The sequence below is a fragment of the Podarcis liolepis genome (genome assembly GCF_965112155.1).
Source record: "Podarcis liolepis genome assembly, chromosome: 14".
NCBI lineage: Eukaryota > Metazoa > Chordata > Lepidosauria > Squamata > Lacertidae > Podarcis > Podarcis liolepis.
In genome coordinates this window covers 10,401,619-10,425,541 of record NC_139569.1, presented here as the reverse complement: position 1 = coordinate 10,425,541, position 23,923 = coordinate 10,401,619, and the positions used below count along the sequence as shown (strand labels likewise).

General features: G+C 44.2%; 1 protein-coding gene across 1 annotated transcript in view; it reads right to left on the bottom strand.

Annotated features, from left to right (window-relative positions):
- Positions 1-16,191, bottom strand: part of MYH16 (myosin heavy chain 16) — a 58,039-nt gene extending 41,848 nt beyond the window's left edge. The window contains exons 1-12 of the mRNA XM_083474119.1: positions 16,108-16,191; positions 15,127-15,404; positions 13,306-13,449; positions 12,231-12,387; positions 10,709-10,736; positions 8,767-8,863; positions 7,214-7,306; positions 6,242-6,305; positions 5,299-5,397; positions 4,339-4,442; positions 1,609-1,747; positions 158-426 (exon numbers count right to left, since the gene is read on the bottom strand). Coding sequence (XP_083330245.1) covers positions 158-426; positions 1,609-1,747; positions 4,339-4,442; positions 5,299-5,397; positions 6,242-6,305; positions 7,214-7,306; positions 8,767-8,863; positions 10,709-10,736; positions 12,231-12,387; positions 13,306-13,449; positions 15,127-15,336 — 1,404 coding nt within the window. The 5' untranslated portion in view covers positions 15,337-15,404; positions 16,108-16,191. The remainder of the gene's footprint in view (positions 1-157; positions 427-1,608; positions 1,748-4,338; positions 4,443-5,298; positions 5,398-6,241; positions 6,306-7,213; positions 7,307-8,766; positions 8,864-10,708; positions 10,737-12,230; positions 12,388-13,305; positions 13,450-15,126; positions 15,405-16,107) is intronic.
- Positions 16,192-23,923: the final 7,732 nt, after the last annotated feature.

The window sequence follows — 23,923 nt, the reverse complement described above, 5'->3', positions numbered from 1 at the left end:
TTGCTCAGTCCCTGCTCCTGCCAACCTAGCAGTTCGAAAGCATGTCAAAGTGCAAGTAGATAAATAGGTACCACTCTGGTGGGAAGGTACCTGCAACATTTTGTTGCAGACTCCACCTGCAAACCTCCCACTAGAGCTGTTCCTAGTTTCCCTGTACCTCAAAGATTTCAAAGCCAGCGATATCCAGCACTCCGATAAAGAACTGCCTTTGCATCTTGGTGTCCAGGGTCTTGTTGATCCTGACGACTAGCCACTTGAACATCTTGTCGTAGACGGCTTTGCCCAGGGCACCGACGGAGTTGTGGCACTGGTCCATGTTCTGCCCCTTCTGCACAAACTCGTTGCCCACTTTCACCCGGGGCCGGGTGATGCCCTTCTGGAGTTCCCCGGAGTTGAGAGCCATGAGGTGGGCGACTTTGTCGGCCACTGCCGAAAGACCAAAGGCACAGATTAATCAGAAGGGAAGCAAACTGCTGGCCATGACAAAGGCCCCCGTTTCCTCAGACAAGGAAACCACAACCACTTCTGCAAGTTCTGCCAGGCCGCTGTTGCAGAAAGGACAACACAAGCACAGTCAGTGCCTGCCTGCGCAGAAGTAAGTCCAATATGGCTAAGGGCTTGTTCATACTTCCACTTCCCCCACCCCTAGATAGCACGGGTCCAAGCGGCTTTGTCTTTGCCCCATTGCTTTCCCCCAGAAAATTCACTCTTTAGTGCTAAATCGGAGCAAACAACAATCCACAGAAAACCCAAGTGCTGTTCGTTCGGATTCAGCACTAAACTGTGGGCTTTCCTGGGGGGAGAGGCAGAGCAAACGGAAATGTGAATAAGCCATCAACCACATGTTTAATTAGGGCTTTAAACTACATTTTAAAAAATTATGTTTTATTAAGTTTCAATATTTTTAACATCCACAATCCAACAATCCCCCCCTCATATTTTATCACCTTCCCACCCCATTTTCCACTTGTTGTTGTTGTTTATCCACTTCTGCTTCTCCCTATCTTCTGCCTGTTAAAATCATAACCACAATACTATAATCTACAGTGGTACCTAGGTTTTTGAACATCTCCGTTGACGAACATTTCAGTTTCTGAATGCCGTAAATGCTTTGGTTTTTGAACACGCCTCAGAAGTCGAACATGCCACGCGGCTTCTGCTGAGTGCAAGATCCTGAGGCCTAGCTGTCGGCTATTGAATTTTCAGTTTTTGAACGTTTCAAAACTTGAATGGTCTTCCGGAATGGATTATGTTCAAAAACAGAGGTACCACTGTAATTACTTATGTGGCTCATAGCTCAAATCCAAAGTAGTCCAAAAAAGGCTTCCATTCTTCCACAAAACACTCATCATCAGATTCTCTTAATTTTGCCAGTTCTGCATAGTCCATTATTTTACATAATGTCAACACTTTGAGTTGCAAAACAGTGAATTCCTTTGAATTTGAGATTTGACCTGCATCCCTTATTTAGTTGGGGAGGGTGTGGCACTTGAGATGTTGTTGAACTCAAATTCCCATCAGCTCCAGGCACAACGGCCAACGGCCAGGGACGATGGGAGTTGTAGTCCCACAACAACTGGTTCCTGCTGCTCCTCCCCGCTCTGTTACCTTCAGCGGTGTCAACTTCTGCCTGCTCCTCTCTTGGCTTCTGCTTGAATTTCATGTTGCCGAAGTGCATTATGCCTCCAGTCAGCTTATAAACGCTTATCTTCTCTTCTTGAGTGAAGCCTAGGACATCAAAGGCCACCTGGAAGAGAGGAATCATTATCATTTCCAAACCTTGTGTACCGTTTCTCAATAGGTGTCAAAGCACTCCACAACCCCCCGCTCCAATTTAGATATTGCAGCCAGCAGTTCAATCACCACCACCATCGAAACTGGAATAATTAAGCCTAAAACCCCTCAACTCCTGGAGGCATGTTGAAAAGAAACATTCTCGTTTGCTTCTGGAAAAATAAATAGGTAGAGAACAGTACAAGAGTTGTAGCTTCGTTCTAGAGCATCTCCTCTATATGCAGAAGATCCCAAGTTTCATCCCTGGCATTCCCAGGTAGGCCTGGCAAAGACTCCTGCCCGAGAACCTGGATCAGTGTAGACCACTGCTCTTTGACTGGTGGCTCAGTCAAGACCCTCAAATGGTGGCATCCTGATCTAAGGTGGTCTGTAGCAGCAGCAATATGAGACAAAGGGAGGAGGAGGGGGGAATAATAATAAGCCCCCCAATGCATGCTTAGGTTAAAGGTGAGTTGTGAGTCTAAAACGGTTGGATACTGTGGTTATAGGCAATGCTCAGGTATGTGAACCAGTGATTGTTAAGTATAATTGCTTAATTGACACTGAAATGGAGAATGCCCATCTGTATTGCTGAAAGGGTTTAACTGGAAGATTCCATTGAAGCTAAGGAAGAGCAAAAAGGGCTCTCTGAGCTCCTTTGTGGGCTGATAATCAACTGTTGCTGTTCTCTGCTCGCTAACACGTGAGTGTTTAACTTTAGATCAGGTGATTAAGGTACTGAATTGCAAATCTCCACTTTGAAAGATAGTTGCTGTTAGTTTTTGTTCCCAGGCTCTGCGGGAGTAAGATGCCTTTCCAGGAGCTCAATAGTCTTGGGGCTGGAATGGAGGCTAACGGAGCCAGTGTGTGTGTGTGTGTGTGTGTGTGTATGAGAGAGAGAGAGAGAGAGAGAGAGAGAGAGAGAGAGAGAAACCATTAGAGAGAGAGAGTGCTATGTTTGTCAACTCTGATTATATGTTATTTTATTCCTAAGAAGATGCTGAGCCTATGATTGGGTAAGAATATGTTTTATGGAATGATTTGGGTGTAGCGTTGGTGCTTTTGTTCTGTTTTGAAGAAAGTTCCGCAAGGAAAGTTTCTGAATAATATCTAACAGGTCTGGAAAATGCTTCATTCCAAAAAAAGAGAGCCAGTTTTTATCCACCTGGTTGCTACAAGCTGCACAATATTAACATCTGTAATAGTAATCTGATTCAGTACGAGACAGTTTCCTATGTGGACTTGATTACACTCCCCTCCCCTGCCCTCTCATTTCCTTAACGTATCTGAGCGAGGCTAAAGACTGCCAAGCTGTGCTTATAGCCCTTAGGCTGCCATCTTTTGCTGCAGTTTCCCTCCTACACCCAAAATACAACAGGTACTCATTTGGGAAATGATTTACAACGAGCTTAAGAAAATGTTCAAATGCTCCTTCCCTAAAAAAAAACCTGAAGCCTTCCTGCTAGGAATTATGGGAAATGAAACTCCCCCAAAATACAGGAGAGTCCTTACGTATGTTACAGTCACTGCCAGAATTCTAATCGCAAAAGGTTGGAAGGGAGAGGATACCCCATCTAAAACAGACTGGCAAAATAAAATAAGAGAGTATGCCGAACTGGCGAGATTATCAGCAAGGCTAAGAGATGTTACAGCCGTATTTTTTTTCCAGAGAGTGGGCTATATACAGAGTTTATGTAAAAGAACATTGTCAAAATGTCAATTCATTGGCAGGTTTTGACTGAGCTTCGGTGTGTCAATAGGGTAACTGTATAAAATTAAATTTATGGTATGTCAAATAATATGGAGAAAATAAAGTTTAAGTGCGTATTTAAGGAATTTACCGGTAATTTGGGAATGCAAGGGGAAGATTGGTGGTCTTGAAAAATTTAATCACAAATGGATGTGCAAAGCGTGCATTAGTTAAAGAATGAAGAACCGTTTATTTTTTATTTCTCATTTTGTCTATAATATAGTAATAGTAATAGTAATGGTAATTTATTATTTGTACCCTGCCTATCTGGCTGGGTTTCCCCAGCCACTCTGGGCGGCTTCCAACAAAGATTAAAAATACATTAAAATGTCACACATTAAAAACTTCCCTGAACAAGGCTGCCTTCAGATGTCTTCTAAATGTCAGGTAGTTGTTTATCTCTTTGAAATCTGATGGGAGGGCATTCCACAGGGCGGGTGCCACTACCGAAAAGGCCCTCTGCCTGGTTCCCTGTAGCTTAGCTTCTTGCAGTGAGGGAACCACCAGAAGGCCCTCAGCGCTGGACCTCAGTGTCCTGGCAGAATGATGGGGGTGGAGACGCTCCTTCAGGCCATTTAGGGCTTTAAAGGTCAGCACCAACACACTGAATTGTGCTCAGAAACGTACAGGGAGCCAATGTAGGTCTTTTAGGACCGGTGTTATATGGTCTTGGCGGCCGCCCCCAGTCACCAGTCTAGCTGCTGCAATAATATTTATTGTACACTTCTGTTATAAAGTTTTCAATCAATAAAACACTCAAAAGTGGGGGGCGGGGGGTGGATAAAATGCAACATGTGCTGCCTTTGCAAACTTACATCTGTGAGAAGCAGTTCCTCTCCGTCGTCCATGTTGTCAACAACCGTGACTCCTTGGCTTGTCCAGTGGTACTCCTTAGGGTCCGGCACACAAAGCAAGGATGCTGTCAAATAAAAGGAATGTCAGGATGCAAAAGCTGCAGTCCTTTTTTAAGAACTCTGCTGAATCAGCCCCGATAGTTAGCTCAGCATTCTCTTCTTGCTAGGGATAGAAGGACTTGTCCATCTCACTTGCCTCGGCTTCTCATTTTCCCCCTTCTCAAATTTGTGCTTTGCTTCATGCTAAAATCCAGTTCTTACAAAGCATCTTCCCATGAAGATTTCATCCAGACCATCTAGTATAAAAGCATCCTAATGGTGTAAGCCAGTGCTTTCTCCCCCTAAAAAATGTTTAGGGTTACTCTCATTTTGACTCAAGAAAATCACCATTTTATAGTTCAAATTGGGGAAAATAAATACAGTAAATGTACAAAAGTAAAAAATGTTTAAGGGTATGCGTCCCCCCAGAAAAAAGCACTGGTGTAATCCATCCCCATGCCTTCTCAGGAGCAAGTCCCACCATTTAAAAAGGGGCTTGCTCCTAGGTAAGGAAGAAGGGATCTGTCAATTTCACTTCTCTCCATTTCTCATTTTTTCCCACCTTAAATTCAGTTCTCCACATTTCTGCAGCTATAGGCCATTTTATTTTCTTTTAAAATCCTGATTTCTCTTACTAACACATTGATTTTTATGTATGCTTTCCACTAACCAATGCATTTTTATAAACATTGTTTCATTGGAGAACTGCGTTACAAAATTCCGAAAAGGGAGAATCTGGAAGGATGGCTGTGTTTCAGTTCACAAATTTGTTTTAGAATGTGCGAATGATAGATTTGGCATTAAATGGAAACTGAATTTGTCCCTCAGCCCCAGTTCTTGCAGCCCCCCCCCCCCGCCAATACACAGGGGAAAGCTTCATACAAACAAGATCTGGCTTCTTATTGGAGAGGAGCTGGTAGAAGATGTGATAGCCCCTTTCAGCAGGTTGCTGAGAGATGACCCGAGATTTCTCTAGGAGATCTGAAAAACAAAGTATAGCCAGGTTTAAGCTGATACTGTAGACCAGGCATGTCCAAAGTCCGGTTCGGGGGCCTAATATGGCCCTCTGGTCGGTTTAATCTGGCCCCTGTGGCAGTTTATTTCCTGGGGCAAAATCCGAAAAAACCCTCAACAACTTCAATCCTAAAAAAAGCTCAACAATGTCAATCCTAGAAAAAGGTCGGTTGGCCCTTTGGTCGGCCCTCATGGCCCTTCTCTTCCTCAAATCTGGCCCTCTTTGAAAAAAGTTTGGACACCACTGTTGTAGGATGGTATCCAAACACTTCAGAAGTCAGCTCTGTTGCTCTGATATGACTTAACTGAACTGCAATGCCACGCACAAGCAACATTAAATTCTGACTCCAGGGAATCAAAATCTTGGACCAAGAAAAACTAAATGAAGCAACTATGAGCTGAGCAGACCTGCGTCATTTAATCTGTAACTTCCTGTTAGCACTGTCACCAAGTTTATTTTTAAAAAATCTGGTCAATTACTCAAATTATTTTCCATTAATACATTTTATTATTATTATTATTATTATTATTATTATTATTATTATTATTATTATTATTATTATTTATACCCCACCCATCTGGCTAGGTTTCCCCAGCCACTCTGGGCAGCTTCCAACAAAATATTAACATACAATAATTCATCAAATATTAAAAGCTTCCCTAAACAGGGCAATTGATTGAATATGTGTACATTTGCTTATGTCCAATCAACTTTTTATTTTAGACACAAACTGCCTGAGTAAACAGGTTACTGCCAAATTCCACCTAAAATGGATTTCGGGGTTGAGATTAGCCGAACTTGGATACTTACAACTCTCAATGTCAGCTCCAGCCAGTTTTCCTGTGCTGCCAAAGTGGATTCGGATGAATTTACCCTGGGATGAAGAATAAGAGGCAAATCAGTTAATGGAGATGGCAATATCTTTACCCAGGAAAGATTAAACAGTACTAGTGCATGGTCTTTATAGTGATGGTGCCCTCCTTGTGGAATGCCTTTCTAGTGGAAACCTGCCAAGCCCCAACAGTATGTCAGCTTCCTGAACCTGGTGCCCTCTGGACATTTTGGGCTGCGACTGCCATCAGTCCCAGCCAGCAAAGGGTGAAATAATTGTTATCACCTCATAAAGTGATACAATCATCTTCAGTGTAGACAACTGAGGGTCAACAAGTGCTAGGTCATTAGTTGAAGACCAAGCAAGTGATGTGTATGCATGTGTGGATCAGTGCATCTTCTTCTTCTTTGGCGATCCCTTGTAGCCGAGTAGGATTGTCTTCCATAAGCACAGTTTTAACAGTGAGTCCATAAGTGACTGGAGGCCAATTCTGGATCCACATGTCCGTCCACAGTGGGGACATAGGTTTCCGGGTGAGAGTTGATCACGGTGTGGATTTGCCAAGCATGCCTCCTTCTTAGCACATTTCTCCCTTGTATCCTGAGTTTGAGCGTCTTCAAAGCCCATGATACCTTTGGTAAAGGCTGTTCTCTAATTGGAGCACTTGCAGGCAAGTGTTTCCCAATTGTTGGTGTTTATACTACATTTTTTTTAGATTTGCCTTGAAACAGTCTTTAAACCTCTTTTGTTGACCACCAGCATTACGCTGTCCATAATTAAGTTCGGAATAGAGTAATTGCTTTCGAAGACGATAATCAGGCATCCACACAACATGACCAGTCCAACGAAGTTGACGTTGAAGAATCATTGCTTTGACACAGGTGATCTTGAATCAGTGCATAATAAGGAAGGGACAAGGGTTCAAAATATTTTCAGATTCTCGTACTTACAAAGCGGGAAGAATTGTTGTTCCTCGTTGTTTTGGCGTTTCCAAAGGCTTCCAGTACAGGGTTAGCCTGGATGATTTGATCTTCCAGGGACCCCTGACAGAGACAAACAAAAATGTGTAAATCACCTTGAGATGGTGGTTTAAAAGGAGGAATCAATTGTAGTAACAACAGCAACACAGTTTTATCATGGGGGAATTTCTCAACAGCTAACGATTAACAATGCCTGCATTTCAGCTGGTACAAGACAACCGTTACTCTCCAAAATGTATAGACTGTTACTGGATTGGGACAGGCTAGAGGAGGAGGTTAAATCTGTGATGATTCAGATGGCATCTTGGGAAAAGCTTTGGAGAAAGGACATAAAGTTTACGGCTTGCTGAGGGATGCGGGTGGCGCTGTGGGTTAAACCACAGAGCCTAGGACTTGCCGATCAGAAGGTCAGCGGTTTGAATCCCCGTGACGGGGTGAGCTCCCGTTGCTCGGTCCCTGCTCCTGCCAACCTAGCAGTTCAAAAGCACGTCAAAGTGCAAGTAGATAAATAGGTACCGCTGTGGCGGGAAGGTAAACAGCGTTTCCGTGTGCTGCTCTGGTTCACCAGAAGCGGCTTAGTCATGTTGGCCACATGACCCAGAAGCTGTACGCCGGCTCCCTCGGCCAGTAAAGCGAGATGAGCGCCGCAACCCCAGAGTCAGTCACGACAGGACCTAATGGTCAGGGGTCCCTTTACCTTTATACGCTAAAAGAAAACTACATGAAGATGTTCTTACTGATGGTACATTACGCCAAGCAAGCTGGGGAAAATGTATAAAAAGGGCTCAAATTTTTGCTGGAGATGTAAAGAATCAGAGGCAACAATGTACCACACGTGGTAGAAATGTAAAAAGACAAAAAGCTTTTGGAAAACTACCTATAATGAGCTTTTAAAAAATGTTCAAATTAACTTTAATCAAAAAGCCAGAAACCTTTTCGTTAGGTATTATTGCTGCAGATATACCAAAAGAATTAAGAAAGATATTTATGTATGCAACTACTGCAGCGAGAATGTTAATAGCTTGATGGTGGAAGGGAGATAAAATACCAACTAAGTTGGAATGGCAGGTGAAGTTTTTTGAATATGTAGAATTAGCAAAGATGACAGGGAAAATCAGGAATTAAACAAACCAAGAGTTTAACAAAGAATAGGATTTGTTTAAATCATATTTAAAAGAACATTGTTCTCAGATAAAATCTTTGACATGTTTTGAATAACTTCTGCAACGAAATACTCTACCAAGAATATGGACAATTAACGATAAGTTAAAAAATATGCAAATATGCAGCCAACAAGGTAATGATGGACCCATATTGAGGATGACGGAAGTCACAATTATATGGAAGAATCTTATTTTCTATGTAAAAAAATTCTTTCTATGTGAGGTGATTTGTTTTCTTTTTTGTTGTTTCGCGGTGGAGGGATTTAATATCTAAAATCAATAAAGATTAAAATTTGAAAAAGAAAGAGAGAAAAAAGACAACAGCCCCCAGTTCATTCTACTAAAAGAAAAACCTCTTACCTTCGAATCGGTAGAGGCCTTGCCAGTGCCACCGATGTTGGCAAAGTACTGAATAACTTTCTTTGTATTTTCAGTCTTGCCAGCTCCGGATTCTCCACTACATGTGAAAGAGGAGATAAAGGAGCAGAAATCAGGACCACAAAGTTGAAAAGTATCCATCAATATATATTTTTTAACTCCAACCGCCTGCTGCGAGAGAAGGTCATTCACACATGAGGTAGACCTGGTTTCTGGAGGGGGGAAGGGCAGAGGCACATGCAGATACTGTATTTTTCGCTCTATAGGATGCACTTTTCCCCCTCCAAAAATGAAGGGGAAATGTGTGTGCGTCCTATGGAGCGAATGAAAGCTTTCGCTGAAGCCTGGAGAGCGAGAGGGGTCGGTGCGCACAGCAGCCTGAAGCCCGGGGAGCATGGTGCTACGCACCCCGGGCTTAGGACAGCTATCCCCAGTTAGGGTTTAGGACAGTTGCCGCCGGGCTCCGAAGGCTTGTGGATAGCAGCCTGCAGCCTGAAGCTGTTCTAGCTTCAGGATGGCTGCGCAAAGCCTTCACCCCGCTGCCCTGCGGAGGCTTGAAAGGCTGTGCAGCTCTCCGTCTCGCTGTTCTAGCTTTGGGATGGCTGCGCAAAGGCTACAAAGGATGTCCCCGAAGCCTCAAGCCTTTGGAGTGCAGCTGCGCTCCAAAGGCTTCAGGGATCTTTGAGGTTGACGGTGGGGGAAAATAGCGCTTCCCCCACCGCCAGCCCCACAAGCTCGGGGGGCAGTGGCAAGGCCTGCTCTTGTTTTTGAGGGGGAGAACAAGAAAAAAAATTTCCTGTTCTCCCCCTCCTATGGTCCGGTGCGTCCTGTGGTCTGGTGCGTCCTATAGAGTGAAAAATACGTACTTCATTTTCACTCCATCTCTCCAGAATAAGTCTCTGAATGTGGCCCTCGGACCAACTGCTAAGAACCTCTATGACAGCCCTGCTTTGTGTGTCCCCACTGTCTGAGGTCTAGTGAAAGGGGCAGGATCTTTTTGGTGCTGGCACCAAAGCTGTAGGACTCCCTCCCTAGGGAAATCTTCCTTGCTCCTTCCTTGCTGTCTTTCAGATGCCAACCTAAGCCAAGCTAAGAAGACTCCCATCCAATAGGTGTCTAAGAAGATGAATTGGCCTTCGGTTGAAATTATTTTTATTATTATTATTATTTAACATAAATGTTACAAAGTATAAACAAAATATTGCAAATACATACATACATACATACATACATACATATTTCAAATAAGCACATATATATGAAAAAGGAACAAAAGAGAAAAAAAGAAAAAAGAAGAAAAAATAAAGAGAAAAAAAGAAGAAGAAAAGTTGGAAGAATTTCTTCCAAGTTTATTCTACAAATATCCCAATATGAAAATAATAATAAAATTTCATTGATTGACTTCCATTGCTTACACCGCACTTCCTATTTTTAAGTAAGATTATTTATTTATCTGTTATTCCGTATTTTTCCCATACAATCTCATGCAAATATTCTAATCAATAAGTTTTCTAAATGTTTCATAAATCTATTCTAAACATAACCAATACCTTACCTTTAATCCTTGTCTGGTTGAAATTCTAGCTGCATCCTTTTTATTAATTCAGGGTTATTTTAAGATCAAAGAAGCGCTTCAGTTTAAAGCGCTGCAAATTTAAAACAGGGAAAACAGGCTGAAAAAAACGGGACTCCACATCGCCTTCTGGTGGCACAATGTTATATCGCATATACAGTAGGTATAAATCACTTTTTCTTTACCAGGCTAGCTGAGTCCAGTGCATTAATGTTGCTTCCTTTTTTGTACTTCCTTTTTCATACTCTGTGTAAGCAGCCTTGCAGATTTTAAACCCAAGGTGGCTTATAAATATTTTAAGCAGCAATAATAAAAAATAAAATAAAAAAATTAATAAATGTATACACTTACGTGATCAGCATAGACTGGTTTTCACGCTCTGTGGGAGGAAGAAGAAGAACACATCATGCCAAGTGGGTCTTAAAAGTGCTATGGGGCTGAATTACAGCTCTACAGTCACTCCAGCTTGATTGTTTCCTGTCTTCCCACAAATTTTAACATTTGGATTTTTCGAAGGGGGCAGGAGGACACAACCCCGCTTGCCACTATCCTGAAGCAAGATTCATCTGGTGGTTCCATGGAATGAGGGTGAGTACCATCTTTCCCTCAGAAAGCAAATTGTATTGGGTCAACCTCTGCAGCAGACCTTTCCCCAAACTGGTGCCCTCTGGATGTTAGGTAAAGGTAAAGGGACCCCTGACCATTAGGTCCAGTCAAGACCGACTCTGGGGTTGCGGCGCTCATCTCGCTTTATTGGCCGAGGGAGCCGGCGTACAGCTTCCGGGTCATGTGTCCAGCATGAGTAAGCCGCTTCTGGCGAATCAGAGCAGTGCACGGAAACGCCGTTTACCTTCCTGCCGGAGCGGTACCTATTTATCTACTTGCACTTTGACGTGCTTTCAAACTGCTAGGTTGGCAGGAGCAGGGACCGAGCGACAGGAGCTCACCCCGTTGTGGGGATTTGAACCACTGACCTTCTGATCGTCAAGTCCCAGGCTCTGTGGTTTAACCCACAGCGCCACCTGCGTCCCATCTGAATGTTGCTGGACTACAATCCACATCATCCCCAACCACTGGCCATGCCAACTGTGGCTGATGGAAGTTGAAGTTCAACACATTTGGGCACCCCCAGGTTGTGGACGGTTGACCCACAGTCTCCCTCGTCTACAGGAACACCGGAAGCTGCCCTAGACTGAGTCAAACCATTGTTCCATTGAGCTCAGTATTGTCTACAGTGTCAAGATTTCTCGAATTTAGGTCTCCAGCTGTTTGTGTGTTGTTGTTTTTTTGGACTACAGTTCCCATCATCCCCGACCATTGGTCCTGCTAGCTAGGGATGATGGGAGTTGTAGTCCAACAACAACAACTGGAGACCCAAGTTTGGGAAAGTCTACAATGACCATCTTGGCAGTGGCTCTCCAATATTTCAGGCATGAAGCCTTTCCTAGTCCTACCTGGAGATGCCAGGATTTGAGACTGGGACTTCCTGCATGCCAGGCACATCCTCTACCACTGAGCTTTGTCTACTTGAGGTCACTGTCTATGCAACTCTGCAGGGATGTGCCATGTGACCACAGTTCCCCAAAGCAATGGAGGGGTGCAAGGAGGTCCTAGTGGTTTCACAGCTGGTCAGCTCAGCTAGGACAATATCTTGGACCAGTGCTGGAACATAGGAAGCTGCCTTACGCTGAGTGAGACCATCAGCCTATCTAGTTCAGCGTTGTCTACACTGACTGGCCGCTGCTCTCTAAAGGTCCTTCCCAGCTCTAACGGAAGGAAGAACCCGGGACATTTTGCCTGCAGTGGATGTGATCTGCCTCTGAGCTTGTGAGCAGAGGTACCAGGGAGGCTGGAGGTCCTTCTCTGTACTCACCCATGAGCATGTCATGGTAGGCGTTGTCAGAGATGGAGAAGAGGTGAGGGGGCATCTCTGTGCGCTTCCTGCCCTTATACATCTGGGCCACTCGGGATCCGTAGATGGGCAGCCACTTATAAGGGTTGATGGTGACACAGAAGAGGCCAGAGTAGGTCTGGAAAGAACACAAAACAGTGATTGTATTTTAATATTTTGTTGGAAGCCGCCCAGAGTAGCTGGGGAAACCCAGCCAGATGGGCGGGGTATAAATAAATTATTATTATTATTATTATTATTATTATTATTATTATTACTACTACTACTACTACTACTACTACTACTACTATTTCAATTCAAATCCATAACTTCCCTTCTTCTCTTTCAATGGTTTGTTTTGCATACCACACATCCCTGCATATTTTACATGAACTAAACCATTCAGTAATCCATTGTTACATCCATCAAAACTTATTTACACTGTTGAATTTATCTTAATGCTACTAGCGTTTTTTAAACGAACACAATTTTCACCCATATATTCAGTAAACCTTTTCCAGTCTTCTTTAAACGTACATTCTTCTTGATCTCTTCTTCTAGATGTTAAATCTGCAAGCTGCGCCTATTCCATCAATTTCAATTTATATCCTGCCCTTTATCAAAAGATCTTAGGGCAGGGCACAACATTAAGAACATAACTTACGCAGCAGAATAATAAAAAACATAATACGCAATAAAATAAACATAATAACAGTCCCCACACATTTAACAGGCCATGGATTACGTAATGGCTAAAGGCCTCCGTAAAGAGGAATGTTTTTGCCTGGCACCTAAAGACATGTAGTGATGGCGCCAGGCGAGCCTCTCTGGGGAGAGCATTCCACAGTCAAGGAGCCACCTCAGAAAAGGCCCATTCTTGTATTGTTGCTCTCTGTCTTCAATCTTCTGTTTGTTTTATCCAAGATGAGGGCCAACACATCCTTCCTACCTCATGCAGCTTGACTTCCAAATCTGGCCCTAGGAGCTACCTGTCTCTCTAGTCTACTGCCTGCAGCACCTGCTTGTCTCAGATGCCCTCACCCATCTTCTCACTTACATAGATCCTCATCAGGACATAACGCTGGCGCAGGTTGTCTAAGACACTGGCTTCGTTCAGGAAGGTCATGTTGGCCATGTCATTGACCTGGTAGAATTTGGGTGGGTTCATCTGCTGGACATCATCCTTCTTAACGGTGACCGTCTGTGGGTGGAGAAGTCACGGTTTAGCAAAAATCTTGAGGCATAGCACCCAAAATTGCCAAAACATGGTGATATATATGTTCCTTTACTTAATGGTATTTACACACCCTTTTTGCAGGGGCTTAAATCAATGGTGGAAATGTGAACGTACAGTGGTACCTCTGGTTACAAACTTAATTTGTTCTGGAGGTCCGTTCTTAAGCTGAAACCATTCTTATCCTGAGGCGCACTTTCACTAATGGGGTCTCCCGCTGCGCCTGTGCCTCCAGCGCACGATTTCCGTTCACACCCTGGGGCAAAGTTCACAACCAGGAGCAGCTACTTCCGGGTTAGCGGCGCTCGTAACCAGAAGCGTTCGTAACCAGAGGTACCACTGTACAGTGATGGTTAAGCCATCGAACAAACGGAGCAGAAAAACCCACCATCAGAGAATAAAATCAATCAATCGTCAGTTAGAAAAACTCTCTCAAGTAAGACCCAAACTATTGCAAACTGGTTTTGAAGGCATCCTAACAAAACTGGCCCCATGGAAACCAGGAGCTCATAATCTAATCCTTTGCTTTTGACACTCCTGACTGAATTGCAATTCCAGGCTCATCCATACTGTTGTTTTGCATGGACAATTGGCTTCATGTACCTCCATTCATTCTCTGTTGCCCATACGACATTCTCCTTCAAAACAATGCCTCTCTTTCCACTTCCAGATTTTCACGGGCCAGGGATATAGTACAGTGGTACCTCAGGTTAAGTACTTAATTCGTTCCAGACGTCCGTACTTACCGTAACCTGAAACTGTTCTTAACCTGAAGACCACTTTAGCTAATGGGGCTTCCTGCTGCTGCTGTGCCACCGGAGCACGATTTCTGTTCTCATCCTGAGGTAACATTCTTAACCCAAGGTAATATTTCTGGGTTAGCGGAGTCTGTAACCTGAAGTGTCTGTAACCTGAAGTGTATGTAACCCGAGGTACCACTGTACTTCGAAACGTCCAGGGGTCCCTTACTTTTACTTCAAAAAGGTGAGGGCATGAGAAAATCCAGACTGAAGGAGAAGGGCAGGCAGCGATTTGGAGGCGAATTAGTGCAGGGACAGGAAGCTTACATTCCACCTTAAACAACAGTATGGATCAGCTACCAGGCTGCGGTCGCACCATACACTTAAAGCACTTGACTTCCCAAAAGGATCCTGGGACTCAGCTACATTTGTAAAGATAAAGCGTTTTATACACACTGGCACCAGATGGCGCTGTGGAGTCCCGTTTTTCACCAACAGGATTTCCCTGTATGACGTTTGCAACGCATTTAGCTTAATCGCTTCTTTGATGCATCTAGATCCAGCCCTGGAAACTGTAGTTTGTCCCTTATAGGGCTCAATTCCTAGCACCTTTCACAAACTACAGTTCCCAGGATTCTGGGGGGAGCCATACGCTTTTAATGGATGGCATTCAGAATTCCAAAGTCTTGGTTGTGGTTGTTGTGTGTGTTTTTTACATAAATAACCAACTTCTTCATGCAAAAAGGGGTTGCATCTCCTTATCTGCCCAGCCACCCCATCACTTCCCTACAGCTGATGTTCCTTCTCCAGTTCCAAAAGCATTGCCAGGTGTTCATTCCGGCTAAGGAGCAGATCAAAGACTTTGCAAGACCCAGAAATCATCCCTCCTGTCCCACCAAGTCACCTGATTGGTCACTGTCTTCACAGTGACTTGGGTATCCGTCTCGGACTGGATCTCTCCAGCGACAAATCCCTCCTTTTCATCCTTGACCCAGACAGACTTCTTGATATCGTACGGTTTGCTTATGGCCTCGATCCTCTCTTTCTCGCTAGGAGCCAGAAATGGCATAGGATCCACATCATCCCCGCATTCTCCTTTGTATCCACCAGGCATCTTGGCTCGGGGTTAGGCACAAGGCAGGAGCAGGAAGGAAGAAGAAGAGGCTAGGAAGAATGTGGTGGCTCCTGGGTAGGGAAAAATAAAAAGCAGCACACTGTCTCAAGGTTAAATAGGGGATCTGTTAAAATTTCTTCCTGTAGCTGCCTATGTATTCTTTCCAATCAGCAGAGGGTTGGTCCATTGGTCCATTTGTTGGCTCTACCTCTCACTCTCTCTGGCGCCACCTGCTGTTGGTCTCCCAGCCTTCCACCCTACCAGTCCCAAAGGGAACCAATTGCCACTGGCTCTCAATGCTTAAGCGACGGCGTGGTTTATTTATATACCGCTTTGGGGCGCAAAGGTCCCTGAAGCGGTAAACAGCATGTTGCCAAACAAGAAATAAAACAGTCGAAGAAGACAAACACAATCGCTTAATCAAAACAAGAAAAAAATAAAATAGCAAAACCACCAAACACCTACCCAAGCGTTACTGAATAATAATAATAATAATAATAATAATAATAATAATAATAATAATAATAATTTATTTTTTATACCCCGCTCATCTGGCTGGGTTTCCCCAGCCACTCTGGGCAGCTTTCAACAGAATATTAAAATCCAATAGTCTATTAAATAATACTAGTTAATACCAATGTTAAGAATACTAGTTAACCCTATGGAGAGAGAATTAGAACAAGGCTTCATGCTTTAGTTTCTTGCGTGTACCGCAATCCAGACTGTACCACAATTCCCTCCCGCCTCCTGCCAGGAATGGCCCGGGAGTACCTACCGGAGAACAGGACACAGAGACACCCCTGATTAGCAAGAGACTGGCTGGTCTCTTTTATACCCAAACAACGGGAGTCTTGAAGATATCACTTTCTCCCTATGAGTACCGGCGACTTTGCTTAAGAGAAGCCGATTGGCCCAGGATCAGATCCCTCAGGAGAGATCAAGTGTTGCCTCAGTTTCTTGGGGATTTCTTCTTCCTTCTCTTCTTCCTTATAGGGTGTCTTATAAACAGGGCCTTGTGGCTCGAGGGACCGGAGGAGAGGCCGAAATAGAAGCCCTGTCTTGCAGATTTCTCTCATTAAAGGCACCGTCTGAGCTGAGGCTCCATTGCGCCAGGTGAAGGGAGAGACTTGGGTCGGCTAGCGGTGAGAAGGAAGCCAGAGTGAAAGCAGATTCGGACAATGGGTGGCTCATGTCAAGTGCAGTGAGGAGAGACCGAAAAGAGAGATCAATGCATAATATGCATACAGTGGTACCTCGGGTTACAGACACTTCAGGTTACAGACTCCACTAACCGAGAAATAGTACCTCGGGTTAAGAACTTTGCTTCAGGATGAGAACAGAAATCGTGCTCCAGCGGCGCGGCAGCAGCAGGAGGCCCCATTAGCTAAAGTGGTGCTTCAGGTTAAGAACAGTTTCAGGTTAAGAACAGACCTCTGGAACGAATTATGTACTTAACCTGAGGTACCACTGTATATAGTCCAGTGCTTGGACTGAAATCATTTGGTTTATCCTTTTATTTCCTAAAATTTATACACTGCTTGATTGGTTTTCTTATAATTATTTTCAAAACAACGGTTAAAATAAACAACACAGAATAAAGATTAAAAATTGAAAATGTAAACAAAGAATTATATATACATATATATTTATTTGTAACCTAATATATTTTGTATAAATAAATTTGGAGCCCATTTATACAAAATATAGTAGGTTAAATCAATTTTTTTGTGTGTGTGTGTGTGTGTGTGTGTGTTGAGATAATAATATATTACATCTCTTGATTGTAAAAAAAAAACCCAACACCCTCAAAGCGGTTTACAAAAAGATAAAATGATAAAATCAAGAAAAACGTAAACAATAATTTAAAACATACAAAAAGCTGAAACACTAGAATAGATTAAGATTCACATCAACTTTCTAAGCATTTGGATAGGCTTGTCTAAACAGGAATCATTTTAGCCGGTGCCGAAAGGGGATGATTTTAGTGGTTCCGATATAGCCTGCTATGTTTAAAGTCATTCCATTTGCATGAAAAGATTCATACAGCAATATTTTATATTGAACATTTAAAACTTGAACCCCGGGGAGAGGTGGAGAACCTGTGGCCTTCTGGACGTTGCTGAACTACAACTCCCATCATCTCATATGCACCAGATTTAGGGTGCTGCAGGCAGTTCCCCTGAACAGGGCGCTGAGCTGAGGGGGCCACAAAACCATACAGCTCCATAATTGAGAAGATGCATTTGGGGGCACCAAATTTTGGCCTCACCCAAGGCGCCAAATCACTAAAGACTACCGAAGTCTCGTCATTGGTCTCATCATTGGCTAAGTGAGCTGGGGCTGATGAGAGATGGATGGTTCCCCATTCTTGGCCTGGAGGGCTTGTCAGTTATCCACTGTCTTTGGGTCCATCACTCAGATTACACTGGGTAACCTTTGCTCCTCCAGCCGCGTTTTGAACGGCTAAATGCGCTCTACTGTGTTAGGCTGCAGGCGCAGGGTCGTGGAGAAGCTACAACGGTGCTGTTGTACCTGGCTCCTTGCCCTCGCTTCCCTGATGTTACTCTGCCAAGTGCCCTGCACCTTGTTGCCGCTATATAAATAATCATTAGGGCTGTCGACAGGCTGAAAGCATCATCTTCAATCAATTGTGTGAGTGTTAGTTACATGTGCCTAAATGTGCAAATGAGCAAAAACAACAATTCTGTGCATCCACAAAGCAATGGACTGTGACCAGGATGAGGAAAAAAGGCTCCCTTCTGGGTTTATCTATAGCTCCATTTCCCCCAGAAAAAGCTGAAGTTCAGCACTGAAACAGAACAAATGACAAATGGGATTTCCATGGATTGTCGTTTGTTCCGATTGAGCACTAACGAGTGGGTTTTTCAAGGCAAAGGCAGAACCACTTAGATCATGGGTAGGCAAACTAAGACCCGGGGGCCAGATCCGGCCTAATCGTTTTCTAAATCCAGCCCGCAGACGGTCCGGGAATCAGGGTGTTTTTACATGAGTAGAATGTGTCCTTTTATTTAAAATGCATCTCTGGGTTATTTGTGGGGCATAGAAATTTGTTCACTCCCCCCAAAAAAATATAGTCTGCCCCCCCCCAAGGTCTGAGGGCAGTGGACCGGCCCCCTGCTGAAAAGGTTTGCTGACCCCTGACTTAGATCCATGCCTAAAAAGCATGGGGCAAACAGAAAACTGCTTGGGTTGGGACAAGCAGAAGGGTGGATTAACTTTCCTTTCACGGAGGCAGCAACTAATTAGTAGCCCAAATTGACAGGAGAAGGTGCTTCTTCCTTTACCAAAAGACCAGGAGGGAAAGTCTGGAAGCGGGTCTCGTGTAGTTCTTTTAAGAGAGAGGGGTGCGTGCGCCTGTTTAGACTCCGAGATTTTATTAGTCACAACACAAAATGCAGGAGTGCTGACTCACCCCTTTGGCCGGGCATCTTAATCCCCAGCTGTTGCATGGAACTGGAATACTCCCTTTGGTATCCTCACTGTGGCAGAGGCTGGATATTGGTCCAAACAAGGGCAGAACTTTCTCTTGGGCTTCTATTTACAGAAGCAGCCCGGGGTTTCTCCAGCAGGGAAAAGGCCTGCAATCCTCCCTCCCTCTTCAAAGAATCATAGGGAGTTGGTAGACCCCCTGCAATGCAGAAATTCTGCCCACAGTCGTCCCTGGGTGGGCTCGAACCACCAACCTTCTGGTTGACAGCCAGACATACTGACCCATTGCGCCACAGGATGCAGGGTTTCCTGGCGGTCGCCCCTCAAAAGCCCACCCGTTGGCTTAAGACCAGGTCATCGAGCTTCCCTCTCACTGGAGATCCAAAATACTGCCAGCATGCTTGCAGCTTGGGTGTTTACCTGGTAATTAGGGATCGGGGGATAAATTAGGTTCCATTCAGATTTAAAGGCCACTCAACCTGGGTCACACTATCCAAACCAATTCGAGGACTGAAAGGCAACTATCCTTTGAAATCCACACAGCTCCGAATTTTCCAGCGTAGTTGTCATGTGCCCCAGAATGTATGTCGCGCAGCAAAGTGTGCATAAAGGTAAAGGTAAAGGGACCTCTGACCATTAGGTCCAGTCGTGACCAACTCTGGGATTGTGGTGCTTATCTCGCTTTATTGGCCGAGGGAGCCGGTGTACAGCTTCTGGGTCATGTGGCCAGCATGACTAAGCCGCTTCTGGCGAACCAGAGCAGCGCACGGAAACGCCGTTTACCTTCCCGCCAGAGAGGTACCTATTTATCTACTTGCACTTTAATGTGCTTTCGAACTGCTAGGTTGGCAGGAGCAGGGACTGAGCAACGGGAGCTCACTCCGTCGCGGGGATTCGAACTGCCGACCTTCTGATCAGCAAGTCCTAGGCGCTGTGGTTTAACCCACAGCGCCACCCGCGTCCAAAGTGTGCATAGAAGCACATGAATTGGTGAAAATAGTGCACAAGGTCGCATTATATTATGTGAAGCCACTTTTGTAAAAATGGGTATGTTAGCTACAGAAATTCACACTACAATGCGAATGAATTTTCACAAGGATTCCCCCCCCCCCTTTTAATGCAACCTGATGTGGAAATATGCAAAACAAAACTGAAGGTTGGAAACTGAAATTGTCCGATTTGCCCATACCTTTCCCTTTTTTCCACTGCCTGTAGTCAACCCTTCTCCTCAAATCCAGCTCCTGACCCAACCCCTGACTCCATGAAAAATAAATAAATCTAGGGTTGCAAGAGGATCCTTCAAAGGGCTCCTGTACCTTTAATAGCTGGGCTGAAATGGGGATCTCAGGAGGTCTAGCAAAAAAGAACAAGGCCGTTGCACCTTTAATAGTAGGGCAGAAGTGGGGATCTCAGCTGGTATAGCCAGCCCACTGAACTGCAGTTGCAGAAGACATGCTTGTTGTTTAGTCATTTAGTCGTGTCCGACTCTTCGTGACCCCATGGACCAGAGCACGCCAGGCACTCCTGTCTTCCAGAGCCTCCCGCAGTTTGGTCAAACTCCTGCTGGTAGCTTCTATGACACTGTCCAACCATCCCGTCCTCTGTTGTCCCCTTCTCCTTGTGCCCTCAATCTTTCCCAACATCAGGGTCTTTTCCAGGGAGTCTTCTCTTCTCATGAGGTGGCCAAAGTATTGGAGCCTCAGCTTCACGATCTGTCCTTCCAGTGAGCACTCAGGGCTGATTTCCTTCAGAATGGATAGGTTTGATCTTGCAGTCCATGGGACTCTCAAGAGTCTCCTCCAGCACCATAATTCAAAAGCATCAATTATTTGGCGATCAGTCTTCTTTATGGTCCAGCTCTCACTTCCATACATCACTACTGGGAAAACCATAGCTTTAACATGCTACATCTTGCCAAACTAGCTTCCCTGACCTTCCCTCTGCTACACAGCTTTATTAAAGGGACAAAAGCCCCAGCTGGGTCAGTGACAGGGCTGCATGCTCTGGTACCCGGAAGCGGAGAGCAGGTGGGGTTGTGGTATGCCGCCTGTGGGGCGTGACGCCAGTGCGGTGGGGAGTGGCCGCAATGGTACCCCCCTCCCCGATGGTGCCAGGGGCAGCACGCTCCCCTTGCCCCCCCCGTTTCCTCTGCCAGTGACCTGGGTTTCCCCCCCCCCCCACCTGGCCACTCAAACAGGGCTGTTTCAAACACTTTTAAAAAACCATTGTGGAACAAATCTGGCCTGGATGGATGGACCAATGGCCCATAGTGGTCTCCCTGGTGCCCCCTTGACTTTGGCTTGCCCTTCTCCCCTCTCAGGTGCCAGCAGCTCCAACGCTGATGGCTATTTGAAACCAGGTGGGCCATTAAAGACAGAAGCACCTAACAGACTCCATGGGAACATAGAACGGACGTCTGCTGTGTAAGAATTGGAAGGTGCAATCTTCCTAGGAATTGTGCCAGCCTTCTCGCCGTTGTGGTTATTACTCTGTATTCATATATACAGGAGGAGAGATGGGTGATTGCTGTCACTGTAAGTCTTCACAGAATGGATGGAAATGTCTAAGAAATGGGAGTAGGAACCTGATTAACATGTTAAGGTCAGGTGTGCAATGAATAAGGTTTGGTAATATATAGGAGGTCCCTTCTGCATGAGTTCATAGGACGAATTCCTGACTAGTAGGACTCAGAAGTTTACATTAGTAAGTTTTTCTGTATGGGTACAGAGAGATGGTTTTCTGTTATATGATTATATATTGTTTTTAACAGATGATAGCTAATTTTTGTAAGCGTGAGCCAAATGGAGACAAAGGATTTTGACATTGGCACAGGCAATGATTTGAGGGGCAGAAGACTGTTTTTAGTTTATGCAACTGGAGAAAATTGGGTGACTTAGCTTTTTTTATTGCACTTTTAAAGCAAAATTATTTGTAGTTTTAGGCTGAACTCATGCAGAAAGGATGTTGCATAATCAAACAGGCCACCAGAGAAGACCCCTAAGCCAAAATGCATTTGGAATTTCAATTATCCGAATAATGTTTTGAACATCTTATGCTGACATTTGGCCTCTAAAACATATGACTGAAGAACTATAGGGACATTTTGCATGTTGAACAGAAGTTTTCTTTTATTCAGATCATTGCATATTGTGGAGACATTGTCAGGATAGATGATGACGAGTTTCTGGATTTAACTATTTCAGTTGTTGCATTGCAGAGACTTCATATTTGGCATTTAGTTTTCTGGATTCTTCTCTCTTCCTGTCATTTTTTTGTTTTGTTATAAGGTTCCTTTTTCCAATCTTGAGTTCTATTTTTTAAAAAGAGTCCTTAAAATTCATCAGTGTTTTATTTATTATTTATTTCATAAAATGTATTCACTGCTTGATTGGAAAAACAAAAACAAAGCGGTTTACAAAATCTAAAACAGTAAATTCAAGAAAAACTTACAAAACTTCTTTAAAACATACGAAAGATAAAATGCTAAAACATATTAAAATTACCTTGACATGCTAAGCATCTGGGTAGGTTGGTCTAAACAGGAATTACCATATTTTTCTGTATATAAGACTAGGTTTTTTCCTTAAAATGTCAAAACCTTTGAGGCGTCTTATACACAGATACATCTCCCCCCATTTTCATAATAATAATAATAATAATAATAATAATAATAATAATAATAATAATAATTTATTATTTATACCCCGCCCATCTGGCTGGGCCTCCCCAGCCACTCTGGGCGGCTTCCATAAAAACCAAAAATACAGTAAAATATCACACGTTAAAAACTTCCCTGAACAGGGCTGCCTTAAGATGTCTTCTGAATGTCAGGTAGTTGTTTATCGCTTTGACATCTGCTGGAAGGGCGTTCCACAGGGCGGGCGCCACTACCAAGAAGGCCTTCTGCCTGGTTCCCTGTAGCTTTGCTTCTCGCAATGAGGGAACCGCCAGAAGGCCCTCGGCGCTGGAGTCCCCAAAAATAGGGAGCGTCCCCCAAAATAGGGAGCGTCTTATACATGAGGGTGTCTTATACATGGGAGCGTCTTATAGACGGAAAAATACGGCATTTGAGCAGGCGCCAAAAAGGGTATAGTGAAGACGCCTGCTTGATCTCAAGGGCAGGAAGTTCCAAAGTTTAGGTGCTGCTACACTAAATTATCAGGTTCTTACAAATGCCATATGGGTATTATGTAGTACCCGTAGCTGTGCCCAGTCTGACAATTTTAGTGCTATTTTCTCCCAGCATACACACTTTTGCATGCAATTCTTTTTCCCCCTCTCTCTCTTTTTCCCCTATTGTGTTTCTACTGTGATTTTATTGGTGTTAGCTGCCCTGAGCCTGGCTCTGGCCAGGGAGGGCGGGGTATAAATAAAATTTAATCTAAATTAAAAGCAAAAAAGAGAGAGAAAGTAGGGTTGCAATATTTCAAAAAATGAAAACCAGGACACCCTGAAAGTTGTTGTTTTGTCGAGCTTTTTGTAGACAAACCCCAAAGTTCTTGAGCTTTTCTTTTACAAAAACCCAAACAACCCCAAACCCGCGATTGTTTGATTGACTTGCCTAAGATCCAGGACAAAGTGCCACCTTCTGGAAATTCTTCCCGGACGCCAATTCTGCCTTTGAAATCCCGGTGATGTCTGGGAAAATCCAGCCATATGACAGCCTGAAAGAAAGAAAGAAAATACATAGTCCTCTCTCAAGGGTAATTCCCTTATCATGCACAGAAAGTGGTGGACCCTTTCAGCTCTTACCTGAGAGCTTCCATTTCTTCTCCCAGTCTCTCCCCCTGGGATGAAGATGATGATGATGATATTTATACCCCGTCCATCTGGCTAAGTTTCCCCAGCCACTCTGGGCAGATCCCAACAGAATATTAAAAGCACAATAAATCAAACATTAAAAACGTCCCTAAACAGAGCTGCCTTCAGATGTCTTCTAAAAGTCAGATAGTTGTTTATTTCCTTGACATCTGATGAGAGGGCACCACCACCGAGAAGGCCCTCTGCTTGGTTCCCTGTAACCTCACTTCTCACAGGGAGGGAACCGCCAGAAGGCCCTCGGTGCTGGACCTCAGTGTCCAACGATGGGGATGGAGACGCTCCTTCAGGTATACTGGGCCGAGGCCATTTAAGGCTT